The 17,443-nt window shown below is 45.9% G+C and overlaps 3 protein-coding genes across 3 annotated transcripts; 2 read left to right on the top strand and 1 right to left on the bottom strand.

The window, feature by feature from the left end:
• Positions 1 to 1,714: 1,714 nt before the first annotated feature.
• Positions 1,715 to 3,536, top strand: L203_105427 (uncharacterized protein; the record flags this gene model as incomplete). The annotated part of the gene is made up of 7 exons (XM_066214794.1): positions 1,715 to 1,726; positions 1,825 to 2,062; positions 2,112 to 2,616; positions 2,673 to 3,159; positions 3,210 to 3,325; positions 3,425 to 3,432; positions 3,481 to 3,536. The coding sequence occupies 7 exons, from the start codon at positions 1,715 to 1,717 to the stop codon at positions 3,534 to 3,536; spliced, it is 1,422 nt and encodes a 473-aa protein (XP_066070891.1).
• Positions 3,537 to 4,227: 691 nt separating this feature from the next.
• L203_105426 (uncharacterized protein) lies at positions 4,228 to 8,989 on the bottom strand (the record flags this gene model as incomplete). Its single annotated transcript, XM_066214793.1, has 10 exons — positions 4,228 to 4,561; positions 4,611 to 6,059; positions 6,117 to 6,627; positions 6,678 to 8,003; positions 8,051 to 8,353; positions 8,400 to 8,462; positions 8,509 to 8,648; positions 8,699 to 8,794; positions 8,839 to 8,867; positions 8,921 to 8,989. 10 exons carry the CDS (start codon positions 8,987 to 8,989, stop codon positions 4,228 to 4,230), a joined length of 4,320 nt encoding a protein of 1,439 aa, XP_066070890.1.
• A 471-nt stretch (positions 8,990 to 9,460) lies between these two features.
• Positions 9,461 to 17,360, top strand: L203_105425 (uncharacterized protein; the record flags this gene model as incomplete). Its single annotated transcript, XM_066214792.1, has 8 exons — positions 9,461 to 10,003; positions 10,050 to 10,938; positions 10,991 to 13,617; positions 13,666 to 15,743; positions 15,789 to 15,956; positions 16,002 to 16,102; positions 16,151 to 17,288; positions 17,339 to 17,360. 8 exons carry the CDS (start codon positions 9,461 to 9,463, stop codon positions 17,358 to 17,360), a joined length of 7,566 nt encoding a protein of 2,521 aa, XP_066070889.1.
• Positions 17,361 to 17,443: the final 83 nt, after the last annotated feature.

The following is a 17,443-nucleotide window of genomic DNA, read 5'->3' as shown; positions in this document are numbered from 1 at the left end:
ATCAATTCCTTCTTCGTGTGAGCTTCATATCATAACTCAAATGATGAGTACCTACTATCTAATTGACAAGGCTATACAAGAGCAACGTAACACCTTGTGTGTCTTAAGCATATTGTCAAGCTTCAAAAGAACACCTAGAGAATCAACCCTAATCAGGCCCTTCAATGGCTGTCAAGATCTGATCAAGAATTGGCATGTTCTGTGGATGTCAAATATTGAGCAGATTGGCTGTGGCCTGCGTTGCTCTAAGAAGTTAATTCAATATACGTAGAAGAATCAATACGGCATGAAATGCGACAGTCCGTTCTAGACATACAAATATTGCACTACAAGGTCGGCAATATTCAGGATAATTCAAGGTGTGTCAAGGTGCAATCAGATTGCGTATACTTTTACTGACGGGTATTGGTTGAGCGGCCTCTGAAGAACATGGTCACGTCAACTGATGTACAGCATGCTTTTGCAACACAAAGAATGAGCTATGCTGTTTGAGACATGTGTTCCTGAAACCATCTGTTTACTACAGCATCAGAGTTGGAAGCGTTTGAAGCAACACAGTGGATCGAGTTTCTTAATACTTGCTACTTCAAGATACATCATGAAGAGAAGTTCGTCTGAAAAGCTCATTGGCATTCACTCTTGATCGTTTCGATCCTGTTGGAAGACTTGAACGTGATCCTAAAGTAGCCTATGTAAGTTTACCGAACGGATGTATATAATTAACCTCTTCTGGCTTATATCAAACGACATTCATTCGTCTACACCAAAGAAAGCCATCCCTAATGTGGCCAATAGAGGCTCCAAGCAGTAGACAAAGATTATTTCTCAAGGCCTAAGGGCGAGTATCGTCGCACTTTCTGGCGTTCTTGCTCCAGAGGCTCTCATTTGGCGAATCTTTCAGGTTTCTCAGGAATTCTGGTTCTCTAGGACCATATCATTTTCCTCTTTCATATGTGCTACTGATTTACGAATGGATATATTCTCAGTCAGCCCATCATGATGATTTCGCCTTATTCCTTACCCTGGGTTTTTTTTCCTTTGCTCATCAAAAATTTCAGCTCGCCATGTATTTACTTTTAAACCTTCATCCAACCTTTCTTCTGCCATAGTACGGAGATTAATTTATTTCCGTCGGAAAACATACAAGTGCCTACTTTTACCTCCAGTTGTTTATGTGCCACATATATAAAACGCCGAAAGTTGTTTACTCGCGGCTGTTTTTGCGGCGACCTCCGCCTTTCCCTGCCTCATTGTTCGCAGCAAACATCAATTGGCTTTTGCTACTTTTCAACTTGATTTTGATTTCTATTCTCTTTCACATTTCTTCTTTATTCCTTTTTTCTTCTCGCACTTGTCCCTTCCTACCCATTAGAGCCCTCTGTTGGCCTCTACCATCATACTTTTCTCGCAGACACCGTCAAAAACCATACTATATTCATTCCTTTTTACGGCTGGTTGCGTTGACACCTAATACTACACCACCTTTTATCCTATAAAACTCGTGAAATTGGCTCCAGCAGCTCTCTAGGCCGTGCCGTCCTGTCTATAGCCAAAGAAGCCTAGTCAACTTTGTCTGTTTCCAGACTTACGGTGACAGCCAGTGTTTGGTGACTGATACACACGTCCACACTCACACTCAACCAACTTTTCAAACATCATCTCGCACTGCACCTCCTTGTCTAGCTGTTTCACATATTAATTCTAACGCTTTAAAATGGCTTCTCGAGTAAGTTGTTTTTCATCTCTCTGAATTGTTATCTCAATTCTATTTGAACTTTATGTCACACCAAGATTATTATGACGGCTTACATTGAATTATCGCAGAACCCTGCCAACCGTCGGGTTGCAACTCGTGCCCGCAATGACGAAAACGCTGCTCCTCAACCTTCCATGCGAAACAAGCCCTCCCTTACACATCTTGGTCCCGCCCAGAAGATGGCATCTTCTTCTACCGCTATTGCTGGCAAAAAGCCTACAGCTGTCAAGGCAGGTGCCAAGAGGACAGCATTGGGCGGCGTGGTCATGAACAGCAACGAAAACGTTGACGAGACCAGAAAACCCTGTGCGTTGTTGAAGCATACATTGTGTGAAGTTTGCTTACTTGACAACAGTAAAAGCTAACAGCAAACCTGTTGCGAGTGACACCAGACAACCTCTTGCATCTCGTAACAATCATTCCCAACCTTCCCGACCAATTGCTGCTATTCCTCAACGGTCTAAAAGCATAACAAGTACCGCTCCTCCATTTGAAGGACTTGCCCCAGCTGCCAGAATCATCGTGGAGGATGAGATGGACGTTGACGGGCGTCAATCTCAATCAATTGCTGCCCAAGACATTCCTATCGTTGACGAGCAATTCCTTGACGATGAGTCTGAAGAGGAAGAGCTGGAAGAAGAAGAAGATGAGGAAGACTGGTTAAGAATGCCCGAAGAGGATATGATCCGAGCGCGAGAACAACTTGACGTCATTCAAGCTACTTTCAAAGACGAAGTAGATGCGTTTGATACTACCATGGTTGCCGAGTATGCGGAAGAGATCTTTTGTCACATGGAAGCTCTAGAAGAAACTGCCATGCCCAATCCACGGTACATGGATTTTCAGACTGAAATTGAATGGTAAGTCATAATGTGATATCAGCATTAAATGAATGGAACTGATCAGCATGCAATAGGACCATGCGAACGACCCTGATCGATTGGCTTCTTCAAGTACATCTTCGCTATCACATGCTCCCCGAGACTCTTTGGATTGCTGTCAACATCGTTGACCGATTCCTGTCCATCCGTGTAGTCTCTCTCGTCAAACTTCAACTTGTCGGTGTGACCGCCATGTTTATCGCGGCCAAGTATGAAGAAATTCTTGCTCCTTCTGTTGAGGAGTTTGTATACATGACTGAAAACGGCTACTCAAAAGATGAAATTCTCAAGGGGGAGAGGATCATACTTCAGACCCTCGACTTTGAGGTTTCCTCATACTGCTCCCCTTATTCTTGGGTGAGGCGAATCTCAAAGGCTGACGACTATGATGTTCAAACCAGAACACTAAGCAAATTCTTGATGGAAGTCACCCTTCTGGATCATAGATTCCTGAGGTGTAAGCCGAGTATGGTAGCCGCTGTCGGAATGTACTTGGCAAGGAAAATGTTGGGAGGTGACTGGGTGCGTTGATTTCTGTTTATACAATTACTTTTGAGCTAAAGTACTCAAAGAATGACGCTTTTGTCTATTACTCTAATTTTACCGAATCCCAACTTGTTAACGGAGCATCACTCCTATGCGAACGTCTAGTGGAGCCTGATTTTGAATCTGTTTATGTTTACAAGAAGTACGCCAACAAGAAGTTCCTTCGAGCGTCCACATTTGCACGAGAATGGGCTTTAACCAACGTTCTGGCTTCGTGAAAAAAAAATCAAGTTATGAGTAGATTCGGATGTGAGTCATTTGTTCAGTTGCTTTAGCTCATTTGCTGATTGTTTTCAGACGGCATCATACACAACGGCCTTATAACAAGCATTTTGGACAATCTAGACAATTGATCCCATTTCTTCACGTTAATTCTCCGCATACGACATTCCTTGCATAGCCTTTATAGACATTATCATCCTTCATCCACGAATGGTGTTTGAGTCTTGAGGACGTTTTTCATACCCCCCTTCACGTATCCTCCATAGTTCTTGCACTATTTTGCGCATTTTTCTTCCTTTTTTATCCGGTATCTTAACTTTCCATTACCTCTTCTTTATATACCTTCAAGTATGAGCAAGAAGCGTTAAACGTCCATGTGATATAATTATGTTGCGATCATTTTCGGATGGATTCGTGTCTCGTCAACTCCTTTTTTCAGCAGTTTTTCGTCATGCGAGTCCCGTGTATGCCAAGTTTTGCGAATGACCTTTGCAATCGTCATGTGTCACTTCTATTTTAAATCATACATTGCGTTCATTGGACTGACAAGTTTTGAGATATAACTCTACCACTCCAGGTTGTGGCCTATTTCTTTTAAAGTGACAATCCAAGCATTTTCAATTGTGACAATTCACAGCTGAATCGATTTTGCTTGGTATATACACATTGACTGCATAATGATTCTTGATTCTAATGGAATAACGAGATACCTAACAGACATGTATGAGAGAGGACCTCCAGTCGTAATGAAAACAGAAAACCACAACCAAAAAGATAAAACGAAAACATCATCCCATCTATATACTCACAGCACAAATTTACTCATTGTGCTACAGCAAAAGCAACCACAGAGGTATCACTGTGGCTTAGAGAGACCTTTACTGTCTTTCCTCCAGCAGCCGCTAGCGCATCACCTGTCAACTTGACAGTCGGTCCAGCAGAGCCTGCTACAATCTCTATGTCCTTCAATGGGGCACCAGCGCCTTGAGAACGCACAGAGAGCGCCTTGAAAATTGCTTCTTTGGCTGCCCACCGTCCGGCAAACGAAGCGACTGGATTAGGAGCGGCATTGCAATAAGATCTTTCTTCATTAGTGAAGTTGCGTGCACGGAACGTTTCAGAGGTGGGCACGTTAGAGATGAGTTCAGTATCAACACTACCCAGTTTTCAGCTATTATATCGTATAATCATGAGAGATTATTTACCCAACACCGGTTACATCACTAGCTTGTTCAAATAATGCTCTCAGTGTCTCCGCGTTTCTAGCATCGACTGGAACGTCGGTTGGTAGCTTGCCTTGAAATGCAAAAGAGTTCTTGCTTGGTCCAGCACGAGCCAAAGGATTGAGCAGGACACCGCCTTCAAGCTCTGCAGTATAAGGAGGTCCATCCTTAATCTGGACAAGGTTGTTGTTGACAAGGGCAGACGACATCCGGGAGTATGTATCGAGCTCTCGCTGAGATCGTCGCTTCTTGTATTCTTCAAGATCATGTGGTTGAAGGGTAGCAAATAGGTATCGAGGATGGACAATGCAAATCTGTCCACCGACTTGACCAAAACCGAAAGAAGTAAGAAGACCGCATTCAAGACGAACGTGTTGGATGGGCTTGGAAGGGTAAAACAAATGGGGGAAGGCACGGAGTTCCTCTGAAATGTTATCGGCATTGTGATTGCCGGGCACCAAAGCTGAGTTAATGGTCTGACACATGCCATTGAACATCCAAGCTGCGGCACCACCCTTGGGGTGACCAGTTAAGCTTTTTTGGGCAATGACAGGCACAGCATTACCTGGAGTTCGACCGAGTTGTTCGAACTGGAGGTTGTATACACCAGACTCATTCTTGTCATTTGCCTTGGTGGAAGTACCATGGCAAGAGATGACCCCAACGCTGTCAGCGTCAAGGCCCCAAACAGCTAATGCCCGTCGTAGAGGAGCGATGTTAGGGTGTGAACCTTCGAGCATACCGAATGTTGCCAAAGCGTCTTTTTCTTGTCTTTTGGCTTCATCGTCGATAAATGCAACGCGAGTTGCGAACCACTCTTCATTGTCGTCTTTACCTTTTCGAGTGTCTAATTCCATGCGAAGAAGTTCGTGCTCGTTTTCAAGCCACTGGGATATTTGTTTTCTGCGGAATGCAAGCTGACGAGCTCTATACTTGACGTCAAGCAACGGTAAAGCCTCTTTAGGAGTGATTTCTCGCGCAGTGGAGAGGACACCACGTCCAGGAGCAGGAATGGATCGACCAGCCTTGTCGGTGTGGGTTGAGGTGTAGGCAATAATACCTTGGATTGAAGCGCCCATTTCTATGGCAGTCTTGGCAGACATGATGACATGAACCCCACAACCCTGAGACTCCATGAACCCAGCACGAGTGGAGGTCATAGGTCGTGAGAATTCATTGGGTTCGCGGCCCATGGCAAACTCTGTCTCGGCATTAGAAGTAGCCTTCATATTGGCAAATTCGAATGAGCCTTCCTCGGAGAAGTCATCAAAACCACCAGCAATCATGACTCTAGCCTTTCCAGAGAGAATGGAGTCGCAAGCAATCTCAACGGACTGGAGAGCGGTAGCACAAGCACCTACAGGGATTTTGACGGGACCTGAAGAAGAGAGTAAGAGAAGGTTTACCCAACCGGCAACGGTATTGATGAATCTTTTTGTTCATTAGTCTGTCGTTAAACCAAAGCCATCAGGCAGGAAAAAATCTTACGTCTCTTGTAGAACATCCTTTTGAACGTCTTTCTCCTCTCGCCTGTCTTTGAACATCGCTGCCAAAGATTGCATACCGCCCATACCGGAACCGAGCGACGTACCAACTTCACTAGGATGGACATGCTTGTAAAGTTCATAGGGGTCAACAACACCAGACATCACTAAAGCCTCCATGGTGCTGACAAGCGCCCAAAGAGCAGTTCGATCGGTTTGGGCAATGATATCATCGGGAATACCAAACCGTCGGGCGTCCCAACCGGTAGGAATTTGTCCAGCAACAACACGGTCAAACTTGACAGCTTTGGGAAGGAAAATCCTAGCACCTTTGTTAAATTTGACAAACCACTCGCCTGAAGCTTGGGCCCAAATATCCACTTTATCACCATGCTCGCGCTTGAAACGGGCAGCCTCCTCAGCAGCGACTTCAAGAGGCTCAAGATCGTGGCTGAGCTCAATTTCTTGAATAAAACCCTTCTTTTCAGGATTGTATCCATGGAAAAGATCGGGTTCTACATAGTTCATTAGCCAGATATACGAGATTAAAAGGAGCAAAACAAACCAATCAGACGAATACCAGCATGCGCCATAATCTCTTTTTCATATTTGTTCCTCACATCCTTATCATCCACAGGTTCTCCAGACTTAGCATCGACCCAGCCAACATAGGTCTGCCCGTTGCCCAATTTGCCATCGAAATGTTTAATGTAACCCATCATCCACGCCATCTCGATACAACTCTCAATAGTAAATTCGCCACGAGCTTCCATCTCCCATCGTGTTCGAGAAGAGCCCCAAGGACCAACTTCGGCGAAACCGGTACATACAATGACTTTGTCAAGATCAATCAGACCTTGAAGATGAGAAAGTTCAGCGAGAATATCAGAAGTGTCAATCTTGGGGAAATCGAACGAGAAGTTGGCGCGGGGAGCAATGGCTACTTTTTGATGAAGACGCTCAGCGTCGCTGCCATTAGTGATTTTGAAATCGGCAGCGTTATCGATAGTGATGGCCTTGCGCAAATCGGCGACCCGGTTGATTTCGAGTCGGATGGAAGTCATTACTTCAGCTAAACCGGCAACTCGGTCCATACCACCGTTGAGGTCGGCCCAGATAGGCTCGATCTGGGTGATATCGAACAATAGAGGGTGCATGAGACCAAGGATGTTGAAAGCCATTTCTTTGGCAGAAAAAGTTCGGACACCGAGTTTTTCAAGACCTTCTGCAACAAAGTTGGTGGCACTCATAAGACCGGTGCCTCGAGTCCAACCAATGACAGCTCCAGCAATACACAAATATTCTCCCCAAGACTCAGCTGACCAACGATTAAACAAAGTTTCGAGTGATATCTTGGATTCAGAGTAGAGACCATCGTTACCGAAAATACCATGGTTGGGCGAAAGGGGCAGAACGACCTGAGTTGGTCGAGTAACAAAGTGTCGGGCAGCTTTCTTTTGCTTGACAGCACCAAGTAAACGAAGAAGATTAGTCAACATCAGTCGGTGAGCAAGCTCAGACTTGTCATCAATACCATCAATTTCTCTGCCGTTCTCAGGGAGAGCAGCAAAAGGAATGATGTAGTCTAAATCGATTTGGATGGTAGAGTAAATGTAGTCAACTAAGGCTTCAACGTCTTGTTTAGAAGCACCGTTGAATGGCACAACAATGAGCTTAGAGCCCTTGGAACCGATCTCATGAAAAATATTTTTGTAATAATCCACGGCAGCACGAGAGTATCGAGAAGTAGTGACGATGCAAGTGCAGCCACCAGAGAGGAGACCTTTGAGAATCTCGACACCAATAGAGCCTCGACCGACACCAGTGAGAAGGGCGGATTTTTTGGCGAAAGTGACACCAGAGGTAGCAATCTCCGTAAGAACATCAAAGTCTAACAACTCGTTAGTGCCAAGTCATGCTGAGGTATGGACAACGCACAGATATTGGTTAGCTTTGCGGAGTAGGCCCAACTAGTTCCAGTTTTTCTTTTCAAATGCAAGAATGGCAAATGTGTTTCTTCAACTTCTGTTCTGTCTTCAACGTTTGGTCTAAGGAATTGGGAACTAGATCGTCTTTGTTTTGAACCTTTGGCACGGGCCAGAGCGGAAAACTCGCCTTCGACAATAGCGGAGCCCGAGGACTGCCCAAGAGATTTGACGACTTCAGAGTACATTGATTTGATGGCAGATTTCTGAGCAGGAGTAATAGAGGGCTGGGAATTGACGAGATCCCAGAGTTTCTCTGTCCATAGATGAGTTCTGCACAAGGCTCCAAAAGAACAACATACCAATATCGGACTGAACTTTATCCAGGTTGACGGCATGCTCGACTTCGCCCCCAGAAGCCATTTCTATATAGCTGTTAATTTCGTTCTCAAACAATTGATTGTATCATACCTTTGACATAACTTTCCAGTTTCCGGACGTTTTGCCTAGAAATTTCAGTGTAGACAATGTCTCCCTTCGCAGAGACCTCTGTGTGAGGAGCAGTAGGGAGAGCAACATCTCTGTAAACAGGAGGCTTGCCAACTACCTCTCTACCTAGCTAAAAGTCTCAGCTTCGTGACGACTGTAGATACGCTTAGACTTGCAATTGTCAAGCAGGATTTGACCAAATTTCTTGACTTTTTCATACGTAGGTCCTTGGGATGGATCGGCGTGATCGATGTGGTACTGCATATACCTGTTGCGCATAAGCACCATTTGCCTTACAACCGTCTGCCTTACTCGAGAAATGCGGGGTCGGCGCGATTCATCTAGAGTCCTTGTAGTCAGTCCATCCGCCTCAACTAAGATTTCCCTCACTCACAATTGCAATGCACCTAGACGTGAGCTCACGCCTGACAATACTTTCTTGATCCATCCCTACTGCAGCCATTTTGTATGGAAAGTGGGTGGCAAAGAGGAAAGAGAAAGTAATATATAAAAGAGGAAAAAAAGTTGGCTAAATGTCGTGTAACTTGATTTTGCGTGAAGGAGATATACTGGGGAATTTGCTTGAAGAACTAATTGGGGAGTACGCACGTGGCATGCACGTGGCAAAAAAATAAAATCAATAGTGAAAAACTCGGAAATATACGTAATACAGAGCGTTTCCCCTATCCCATACATATTTTTACAAATCATCTCTCCCCAACGCAAAGATAAGATACAAAACTGTGTCGGCAATCTTCGGGTCTAGGTTCTGATAAGAAAATTTTGCCACGCGTCGAGCACGTGCGACGCGCGGATCTTTTGGGGAATATCATTGACCCCATTGCCCAAATACAGTCAACCGCTTTTTCTTTCTTTAGTTTTGCTTTCTTCTTTCACTTTCTCTTCACTATAAAAGAGTCAAAGACGCAGTGAGATGGCGTCTTTATTCTCCTCGGCTACTCCAATGCGCCCTCTTGTCCTCCACGACAGTCAGACGCGCATTTCTGTCCATGTCCCAGCCTCCCCCCTCTCTGCTTGGGTCACTTCCCAAGTCCTCGCTCAAGACTTTCAAGACTCTTTGGCCGCATCCAAAGAGGATCATGTAGAAAATGACAATGAAGAGGAGCCAAATAAGCTCTCTATTGAGCCCCAAGTCAAGCTACTTGCTCGCTTCTTGTCGTTTGTTAGCGACAGAGTTACCCAAGATGCTTCCAATGAGTTGAGTGAAGTGCTGCTCTCAGCTTACACTCGGTTCAACGAACTTTTCCTTCCTAAAGTCAACATTCATTCTCTCGTCCAATCATTTGAGCAGGAGTCTCGCGCAGAGATTCTCAAAGCATACTTCAAGGCCTTCGCCGTTGCTCGTGAGCAGCTAGGCGACAAGGTCTCTATTGCACACTCTTCTGCATTATTGAATGCCGTGAAGGAAGGTCAGGCTGAGCTGTATGCCCTGTTTGGTGGTCAAGGGGTTAACGAGGTTTGTTCTACACTTGTAATTGTATACTCTGCTGACTCCTTTTCAGTATTATTTCAACGAGCTTCAGTTCTTGTACGACACTTACACTCCTTTTGTCGCTCCCATCATCTCTGAGATTACTGATCTCCTCATCTCCCTCGGCTATAAAGCTGAAAACGCTGGATACACCTACTATGCTCAAGGTCTCGACCTACTTTCTTGGCTTGACGGCTCTTCTCCGCAGCCAACTGTTGAGTATCTTGCATCTATCCCACTTTCTTTGCCTTTGATTGGCGTTACCCAGTTGGCTCAATACGTTGTGTCTGCTCGCGTTTGTGATCTTTCTCCTGCCCGCTTACGAGACAGTTTCAAGGGTGCTACTGGACACTCCCAGGGTATCATCTCAGCTGTTGCGATTGCGTCTTCCAGTTCTTGGTCTTCTCTATACGAGAATATTCTTAAGGCCATCAGACACCTCTTTTATATCGGTCTTCGTGGTCAGGAGGGTTTCCCGTTACTCTCCATTGACCCCAAACTCGTCGCTGACACTCTAGAAAACAACGAGGGCGTCCCGGCTCCTATGCTTTCCATTAGTGGCCTCGGCCTCAAGGCTCTTGAAGAGCACATCAAAAGGGTGAACAACCATCTTCCAACCAATTCCAAGATTGGTATTTCTTTGTTCAATGGCCCTACCGGTTTCGTTACTACTGGTCCAGCCAAATCATTATACGGCCTTGTTACTGCCCTGAGAAAGGTTATGGCTCCTGCAGGATTAGATCAGTCCAAAATTCCCTTTTCTAAAAGAAAAGCAGTATTCAGTATGAGGTTTTTGCCTGTCAACGTACCTTACCATTCTTCATACCTTGAAGGCGCAACTACCAAGGTCGAGCGAGATCTAGGTGAGGACCTTTGGGACGTCAAAGATCTCGCCATGGCTATTTATCACACGGAAGACGGTGAGTCTTTCCCAGTTATTATAAGAATGATGATTGATGGTGTGGAATGAAGGCTCTGACCTTCGTCAGCTTAAATCTTCCTTGACCTCGTCCCTTTCTGATCAAATCTTTGTTAAACCAATTCACTGGGCTAAGGCCTGTAACTTCCCTGCTACTGCCACTCATGTTATAGATTTTGGACCAGGTGGTAACTCTGGCATTGGTCCTTTGACTGGTCGTGCTATCGAAGGACGCGGTGTTCGAGTTGTCATTGTCGGTGAAAAGGGCAAGGCCGTTGCCGAGTTTTACGATTCTTCCAAAATCAGACGTGAGCCTGTCTGGGCCAAGGAATGGGCTCCTAAACTTGTTAAAACTCTTGATGGCAAAATACACATCGATACACCCTTTTCTCGATTGCTGGGCAAACCTCCCATCATGGTTGCTGGTATGACCCCTTCCACTGTCGGTGCTAGCCTTGTTTCCGCCACGCTAAACGCTGGGTATCACATCGAACTTGCTGGTGGTGGTCACTACAATCCCAAGGCACTTAGAGCCAAGGTCGCTGAGATCCAGCGTCGTGTTAAACCTGGTGTTGGTATTACCCTCAACGCTCTTTATATCAATCAGCGACAATTCTCTTTCCAATTTCCTCTTTGGCAAGAGATGCGCAAGGAGGGTTTACCCATTGAAGGTTTCTGTGTCGCTGCCGGTATCCCCTCCTCTGAAAAGGCCACAGAGATAATCAACGCACTTAAGGAAGCTGGTATTAAACACATTGCTTTCAAACCTGGATCTGTGGAAGGTATACGGCAAGTTGTCAATATTGCTGCTGCCAATCCTGATTATCCAATCATCATGCAGTGGACTGGCGGTCGCGCGGGTGGTCACCACTCTTGTGAAGACTTCCATCAGCCCATCATTGCTACCTTTGGAACCATTAGGCAGCAACGAAACATATCGTTGGTGGCTGGTTCCGGTTTCGGTGGCGCTGAGGATGTCTGGCCTTATTTATCTGGTGAATGGTCTTCAAAAATGTACGACCTTCAGCCCATGCCATTTGATGGTGTGCTCTATGGATCTCGAGTTATGGTTGCTAAAGAAGCAGATACCTCTGCCGCCGTCAAGCAAGTTATTGTTGACGCCCCTGGTGTTGACGATGCTCAATGGGAAGGTACTTACGACAAGCCGACTGGCGGTATCTTGACTGTCAAGTCTGAATTGGGCGAGCCTATCCACAAAATTGCGACCCGCGGCGTAAAACTGTGGAAAGAGTTTGAAGACACTGTTTTCGCTCAACCCCGCGAGAAGCGTGGAGCCTGGCTAGAAAGTAAGCGAGATTATGTCATCGACCGACTTAACAAAGACTTCAACAAGCCATGGTTCGGCCAGAAGGCGGATGGAACTGTCGTTGCTGACATTGGCAAGATGACTTACGAGGAAATCACTAGAAGAATGATTCGGTTGATGTGGGTTAGTAAACAGGAACGGTGGATAGATGTTTCCCTTAGGAATCTTGTTGGTGATTGGCTTAGACGGGTCGAGGAGAGGTTCGCAGGCGTCGATGGTGTCAGAACTAAGGAGTCCCTTCTTCAATCCTTCACTGCTCTTAACGAACCTAATCCCACTATTGACTCTTTCTTCTCTTCTTATCCCCGCGCAAGAACCCAGCTTGTTGCTGCCGAAGACAAGGCATTCTTTTTCGCCATTTGCCAACGTCCAGGACAAAAGCCTGTGCCATTCATTCCCATCCTTGACAACAATTTCGAGGTCTGGTTCAAGAAAGACTCTCTATGGGCTGCTGAAGACATTGATGCCGTCTTTGACCAAGACCCTCAGCGTGTCTGTATTCTTCAAGGTCCCATGGCCGTTAAGCATTCCAAGGTTGTCGACGAGCCCATTAAAGACATGCTCGATAATATTGAGAGTCTTCTTGTTCGAAAGGTCCTTAAAGAGTTTTATGACGATGACGAGAGTAAGGTGCCCAAGATTGATTACGTTGGCGCGAAACCTGGCAGAGCTACCACCCTTATTGGTGTTCAAGTTGCCCTCTCTGAGGATACACGTGTGCTCAAAATTGGCAAGGATGTTCCCGCTCTCGAAGAATGGCTCGAGACTGTTGCCGGTCCTGAAGTCTCTTGGCTTCGAGCGGCATTGACCTCTGTTAATGTCGTTCAGGGCACTGGCTACATTTCTAATCCCTTCCGCAGAATCTTTAAACCCCGCAAGAACCAGACGGTGGAGATCAGAACAACGAACGGCAGAGTTACTTCCGTCGTCCTCTTCGGTTCTGCTAGGTCTTTCGGTGCTCACCCTGTTGACTTCAAGGCTGTTGAGCTCAAATTTGATTTGAAAACAAACATCATTAGCCTCACGCTTAACGAAGAGCGCAAAGGTGTCTCCGTTCCGCTCTATTTCTCTTTTGTGTATCATCCGGAGCAAGGTTATGCCCCTATTCACGAAGTTTTGCAAGGACGCAACAAATCTATCAAAGAATTCTACTGGCGTCTTTGGTTTGGCGACAACGAGAAACTTCCTTCTCTCAAACTCGACACTCTTTTCAATGGCGATGATATTGTTGTAGATGAAAAGGCAATTGCAAGATTTTGCGATGTTGTTGGTAATCAAGGCGAGGCCTTTAAGACGGCCAGAAATAGTAGCATTATGGCTCCTATGGATTTTGCTATCATCCTCGGATGGCAGGTGAGTTTCGTTGAGTAATTGAGTGACCAAGTCTGAACGTGAAAATAGTCCATTATGAAGGCCATTTTCCCTGACGATATTGATGGTGACTTGCTTAAGCTCGTTCATCTCTCCAATGGCTTCAAGCTTGTTGATGGCGTCAATCCTATTCACGCTGGCGACGTTTGCTCTGCTGAAGCTCGTGTTGTCTCGGTCATCAACTCAGACAGTGGAAAAACTGTGAAGGTGAAGGGATATGTCCTACGTGGTGGCGAGCCTGTCATTGAGGTTACTTCCTCTTTCCTTTACAGGGGTAACTTTACCGACTATGAGAACACTTTCGAGACAGTTGATGAGTCGGATTATGTCGTAAATCTCACTAAGCCTACATCCATTGGTATCTTGCAAGCCAAGTCTTGGTTTGAATGGGACGATGACTCTATTCCTCTCGATGTTGGTACCGCCCTGACGTTCAAAACCAAGAGTCATTTAAGATATCGTGATAAGACCACATTCAGCTCTGTCAAAGTTAGTGGTGCTGCTTTTGTCAGAAGTAGCACCAAAGCTCTTGTGCAGGTTGCTACGATCGACTTTGAGGCCCATAACTTGCACGGCAACCCAGTTGTTGAGTATCTCAAACGGCACGGCCAAGCCGTCGGTAACGCTCATCCCCTTGAAAACGGCTATTCCCTCATTACGGATCCCGAGACTGCTGAATTTACCACACCTTCTACCAATGAGCCCTACTCTAAAATATCTGGAGATTTCAACCCCATTCACATCAATCCTTACTTTGCAGATCTTGCTTCTCTACCTGGTACTATCACCCATGGCATGTGGTCTAGCGCTGCTACTCGAAAATACCTTGAATCTGTTGCTGCTGGCAATCATCCTGAGCGGGTCACTGCGTATGAGGTCGGTTTTGTTGGCATGGTCTTACCTGGCGACAAAATCCGGGTAAAGCTTACCCATAGTGCTATGAGAGACGGCAAGAAGGTTATCAAGGTTGAAGCTTTCAACCAGCGTGACGAGAAAGTGATTGATGGCTTGGCCGAAGTTCTCCAACCTCCTACTACCTATGTCTTCACTGGCCAAGGCTCTCAAGAGGTTGGTATGGGTATGGAGTTATATAACAACTCCAAGGTCGCTCGTGCTGTTTGGGACGCTGCTGACGTCCATCTAACTTCTACCTATGGCTTCTCTATTGTTGATATTGTCAAGAACAATCCTAAGGAATTGACCATTCACTTTGGTGGTATTAAGGGTCAGGCAATCAGACAGAGATACATGGACTTAACTTACGATACCATGAATGACGAAGGTCGAGTTAAGACTTTACCTCTCTTTGGTGATATTGATCTATATACCACCTCGTATACCTTCTCTCACCCTCAAGGTCTTCTATTCGCTACCCAATATACTCAAATCGCTCTCGTCGTAACTGAGAAGGCTGCTTTCGATGACATGAAAGCCAAGGGCTTGATAGACCAGAATGCTGCTTTTGCTGGTCACTCTCTCGGTGAATACTCTGCACTAGCAGCCATCGCAGATGTTCTTCCTATCTCATCCCTCGCGGACGTTGTGTTCTTCCGAGGCATCACTATGCAGCGAGCTGTTCAACGCGATGCTGAGGGCAAGTCCCAATACGCGATGATGGCCTGTAATCCGTCCCGAGTTGGTAAGACCTTCAACGAGATGGCTTTGCGAGAAATCATCGATACCATCAGCAAGCAAAAATCTGTTCTTCTTCAAATCGTTAATCTTAATGTTGCCAATCAGCAGTATGTTTGTGCTGGTGAACTTCGAGCTCTTGCTACTTTAACCAATGTACTTAACATGCTGAAGATACAGAAACTTGATTTAGAGAAGCTTAGCACCATGATGAGTGTTGAGGAACTGAGGGAAAAGTTGAGTGAAATTATAGAGGGCTGTTGGAACATGATGGCGGAGAAGGAAAAGGAAGATGGTGGCTCTGTCATTCTTGACAGAGGATTTGCCACCATTCCCCTTCCTGGTATTGATGTGCCATTCCATTCTAGATACCTGTGGCCAGGAGTTTTGTCTTTCAGGAATTATCTTGTCAAAAAAATCGATCCTACTCAGCTCAATCCTGATAGGCTAGTTGGCAAGTATATTCCTAACTTGATGTGAGTGTTCTGTCGTTATTCAGTCAATGAGCTGATCAATCCCAGTGCCGAGCCCTTTGAAGTTTCCAAGGCCTACGTACAAAAGATTTTCGACCAAACCGCTTCTCCTCGTTTGGAAACTGTACTTGCTAACTGGGAGAGGGAAACTTGGGAATCCCCTACCAATAGACAGCAATTAGCTTACAACATCTTGACCGAGTGTCTTGCATACCAGTAAGCTGATCACTAACAATCATCCAAATTACTAACATCGGATAGGTTCGCTTCTCCTGTTCGATGGATTGAGACTCAAGATGTGTTGTTCACTTACGCCAAATTCGAGAGACTGATTGAGGTTGGTCCTAGCCCCGTCCTTTCTGGTACGTATGATTGGGTCTTGTATTGATGCAATTACTGAATTCTCACAGGTATGGCTAGTAGAACTCTGAAGGCCAAATACGAAGCCCAAGATGGTGCAATCTCTCTTAATCGAGCCATCTTGTGTCACGCCAAAAATCAAAAAGAGGTTTACTATGCCTTTGAAGACGAGGCTGCGGAGGAGGCTTCTGCCACTGCTAGCGAATCGATTTCCGTCTCTGCTACTGTGGCAGCTGCTCCTACCCCCGTGGCCGCTCTGGCCCCGACTCCTATTGTTGCTTCCGCGGGTCCAGCCGCTGCTGTTGATGACGTTCCTCCAAAGGCTGTTGACACCGTGCGAATCATCATCGCTCAGAAGCTCAAGAAACAAGCTGGGGAGATTCCACTTGGCAAGTCTCTCAAAGAGCTTTCCGGTGGCAAGTCTACACTTCAGAATGAGATTCTTGGCGATTTACAAGTTGAATTTGCTTCGGCTCCCGAGAAAGGGGAAGACCTTCCTCTTGATGAACTTGGCGCCGCCTTGAGTGTTGGGTACACCGCTCTTGGCAAACATTCAATGGCCCTCACCAACAGATTGATTGCTTCCAAATTCCCTGGTGGTTTCAACATCACCTCTGCTCGTACTCATCTCAATAAGCAATGGGGCCTTGGCCCCCTCAGAACGGACTCTGCTTTGTTCTTTGGTATCTTGAGCGAACCCGCTAAACGTTTAGGTTCTGAAGCTGAAGCTAAAGCATTCCTTGACCAGCTTGCTCAAAGTTATGCTTCATACAGTGGTATTTCTCTCTCTTCTGGGGCAGCTGCGGGCGGCGCTGGTGGCGCTGGTGGCGCTGCTGGTGGCGCTGCTGTCATGAACTCTGAAGAGTTTGACAAGTTTGTTGCTAAACAAGAGGAACAAGTTCAACGAGAAATTGAGTTGTTGTCAAGATATCTCAACAAAGACCCTCGTTCTGGCGAAAAGAAGGCTGATGAAGAGAGGGCCAATAACGAGGAGCTTCAAGCCAAATTGGATGCCATCAAAGCCGAGCACGGAGATGCATACATTGACGGTATTGCTCCTGCCTTCTCTGCTCTCAAAGCTAGGACATTTGACTCTTCCTGGAACTGGGTCAGACAATCATCTATTCAATTATTCTACGACATTATTCATGGAGATCTCGACCCCAGCACCGTTTTCAACGAGTCTCCGTAAGCTCTCTTACCAAACGAGGAGTACGCCAGCTGACAGTATATGCTAGGCGATACCGTCCGACAGCATGATATCTATAGAATGTGCAGAACGTTGGCGTTTGGATAGAGTGGTCTGAAGGGTTTCTGGTTCTTTCACATTTCTCATTATAGCT

This window comes from Cryptococcus depauperatus, chromosome 7 (genome assembly GCF_001720195.1).
Source record: "Cryptococcus depauperatus CBS 7841 chromosome 7, complete sequence".
Taxonomy (NCBI): domain Eukaryota; kingdom Fungi; phylum Basidiomycota; class Tremellomycetes; order Tremellales; family Cryptococcaceae; genus Cryptococcus; species Cryptococcus depauperatus.
The sequence above is the reverse complement of the archived record's forward strand: the minus strand, read 5'-3'. Positions and strand labels throughout refer to the sequence as shown.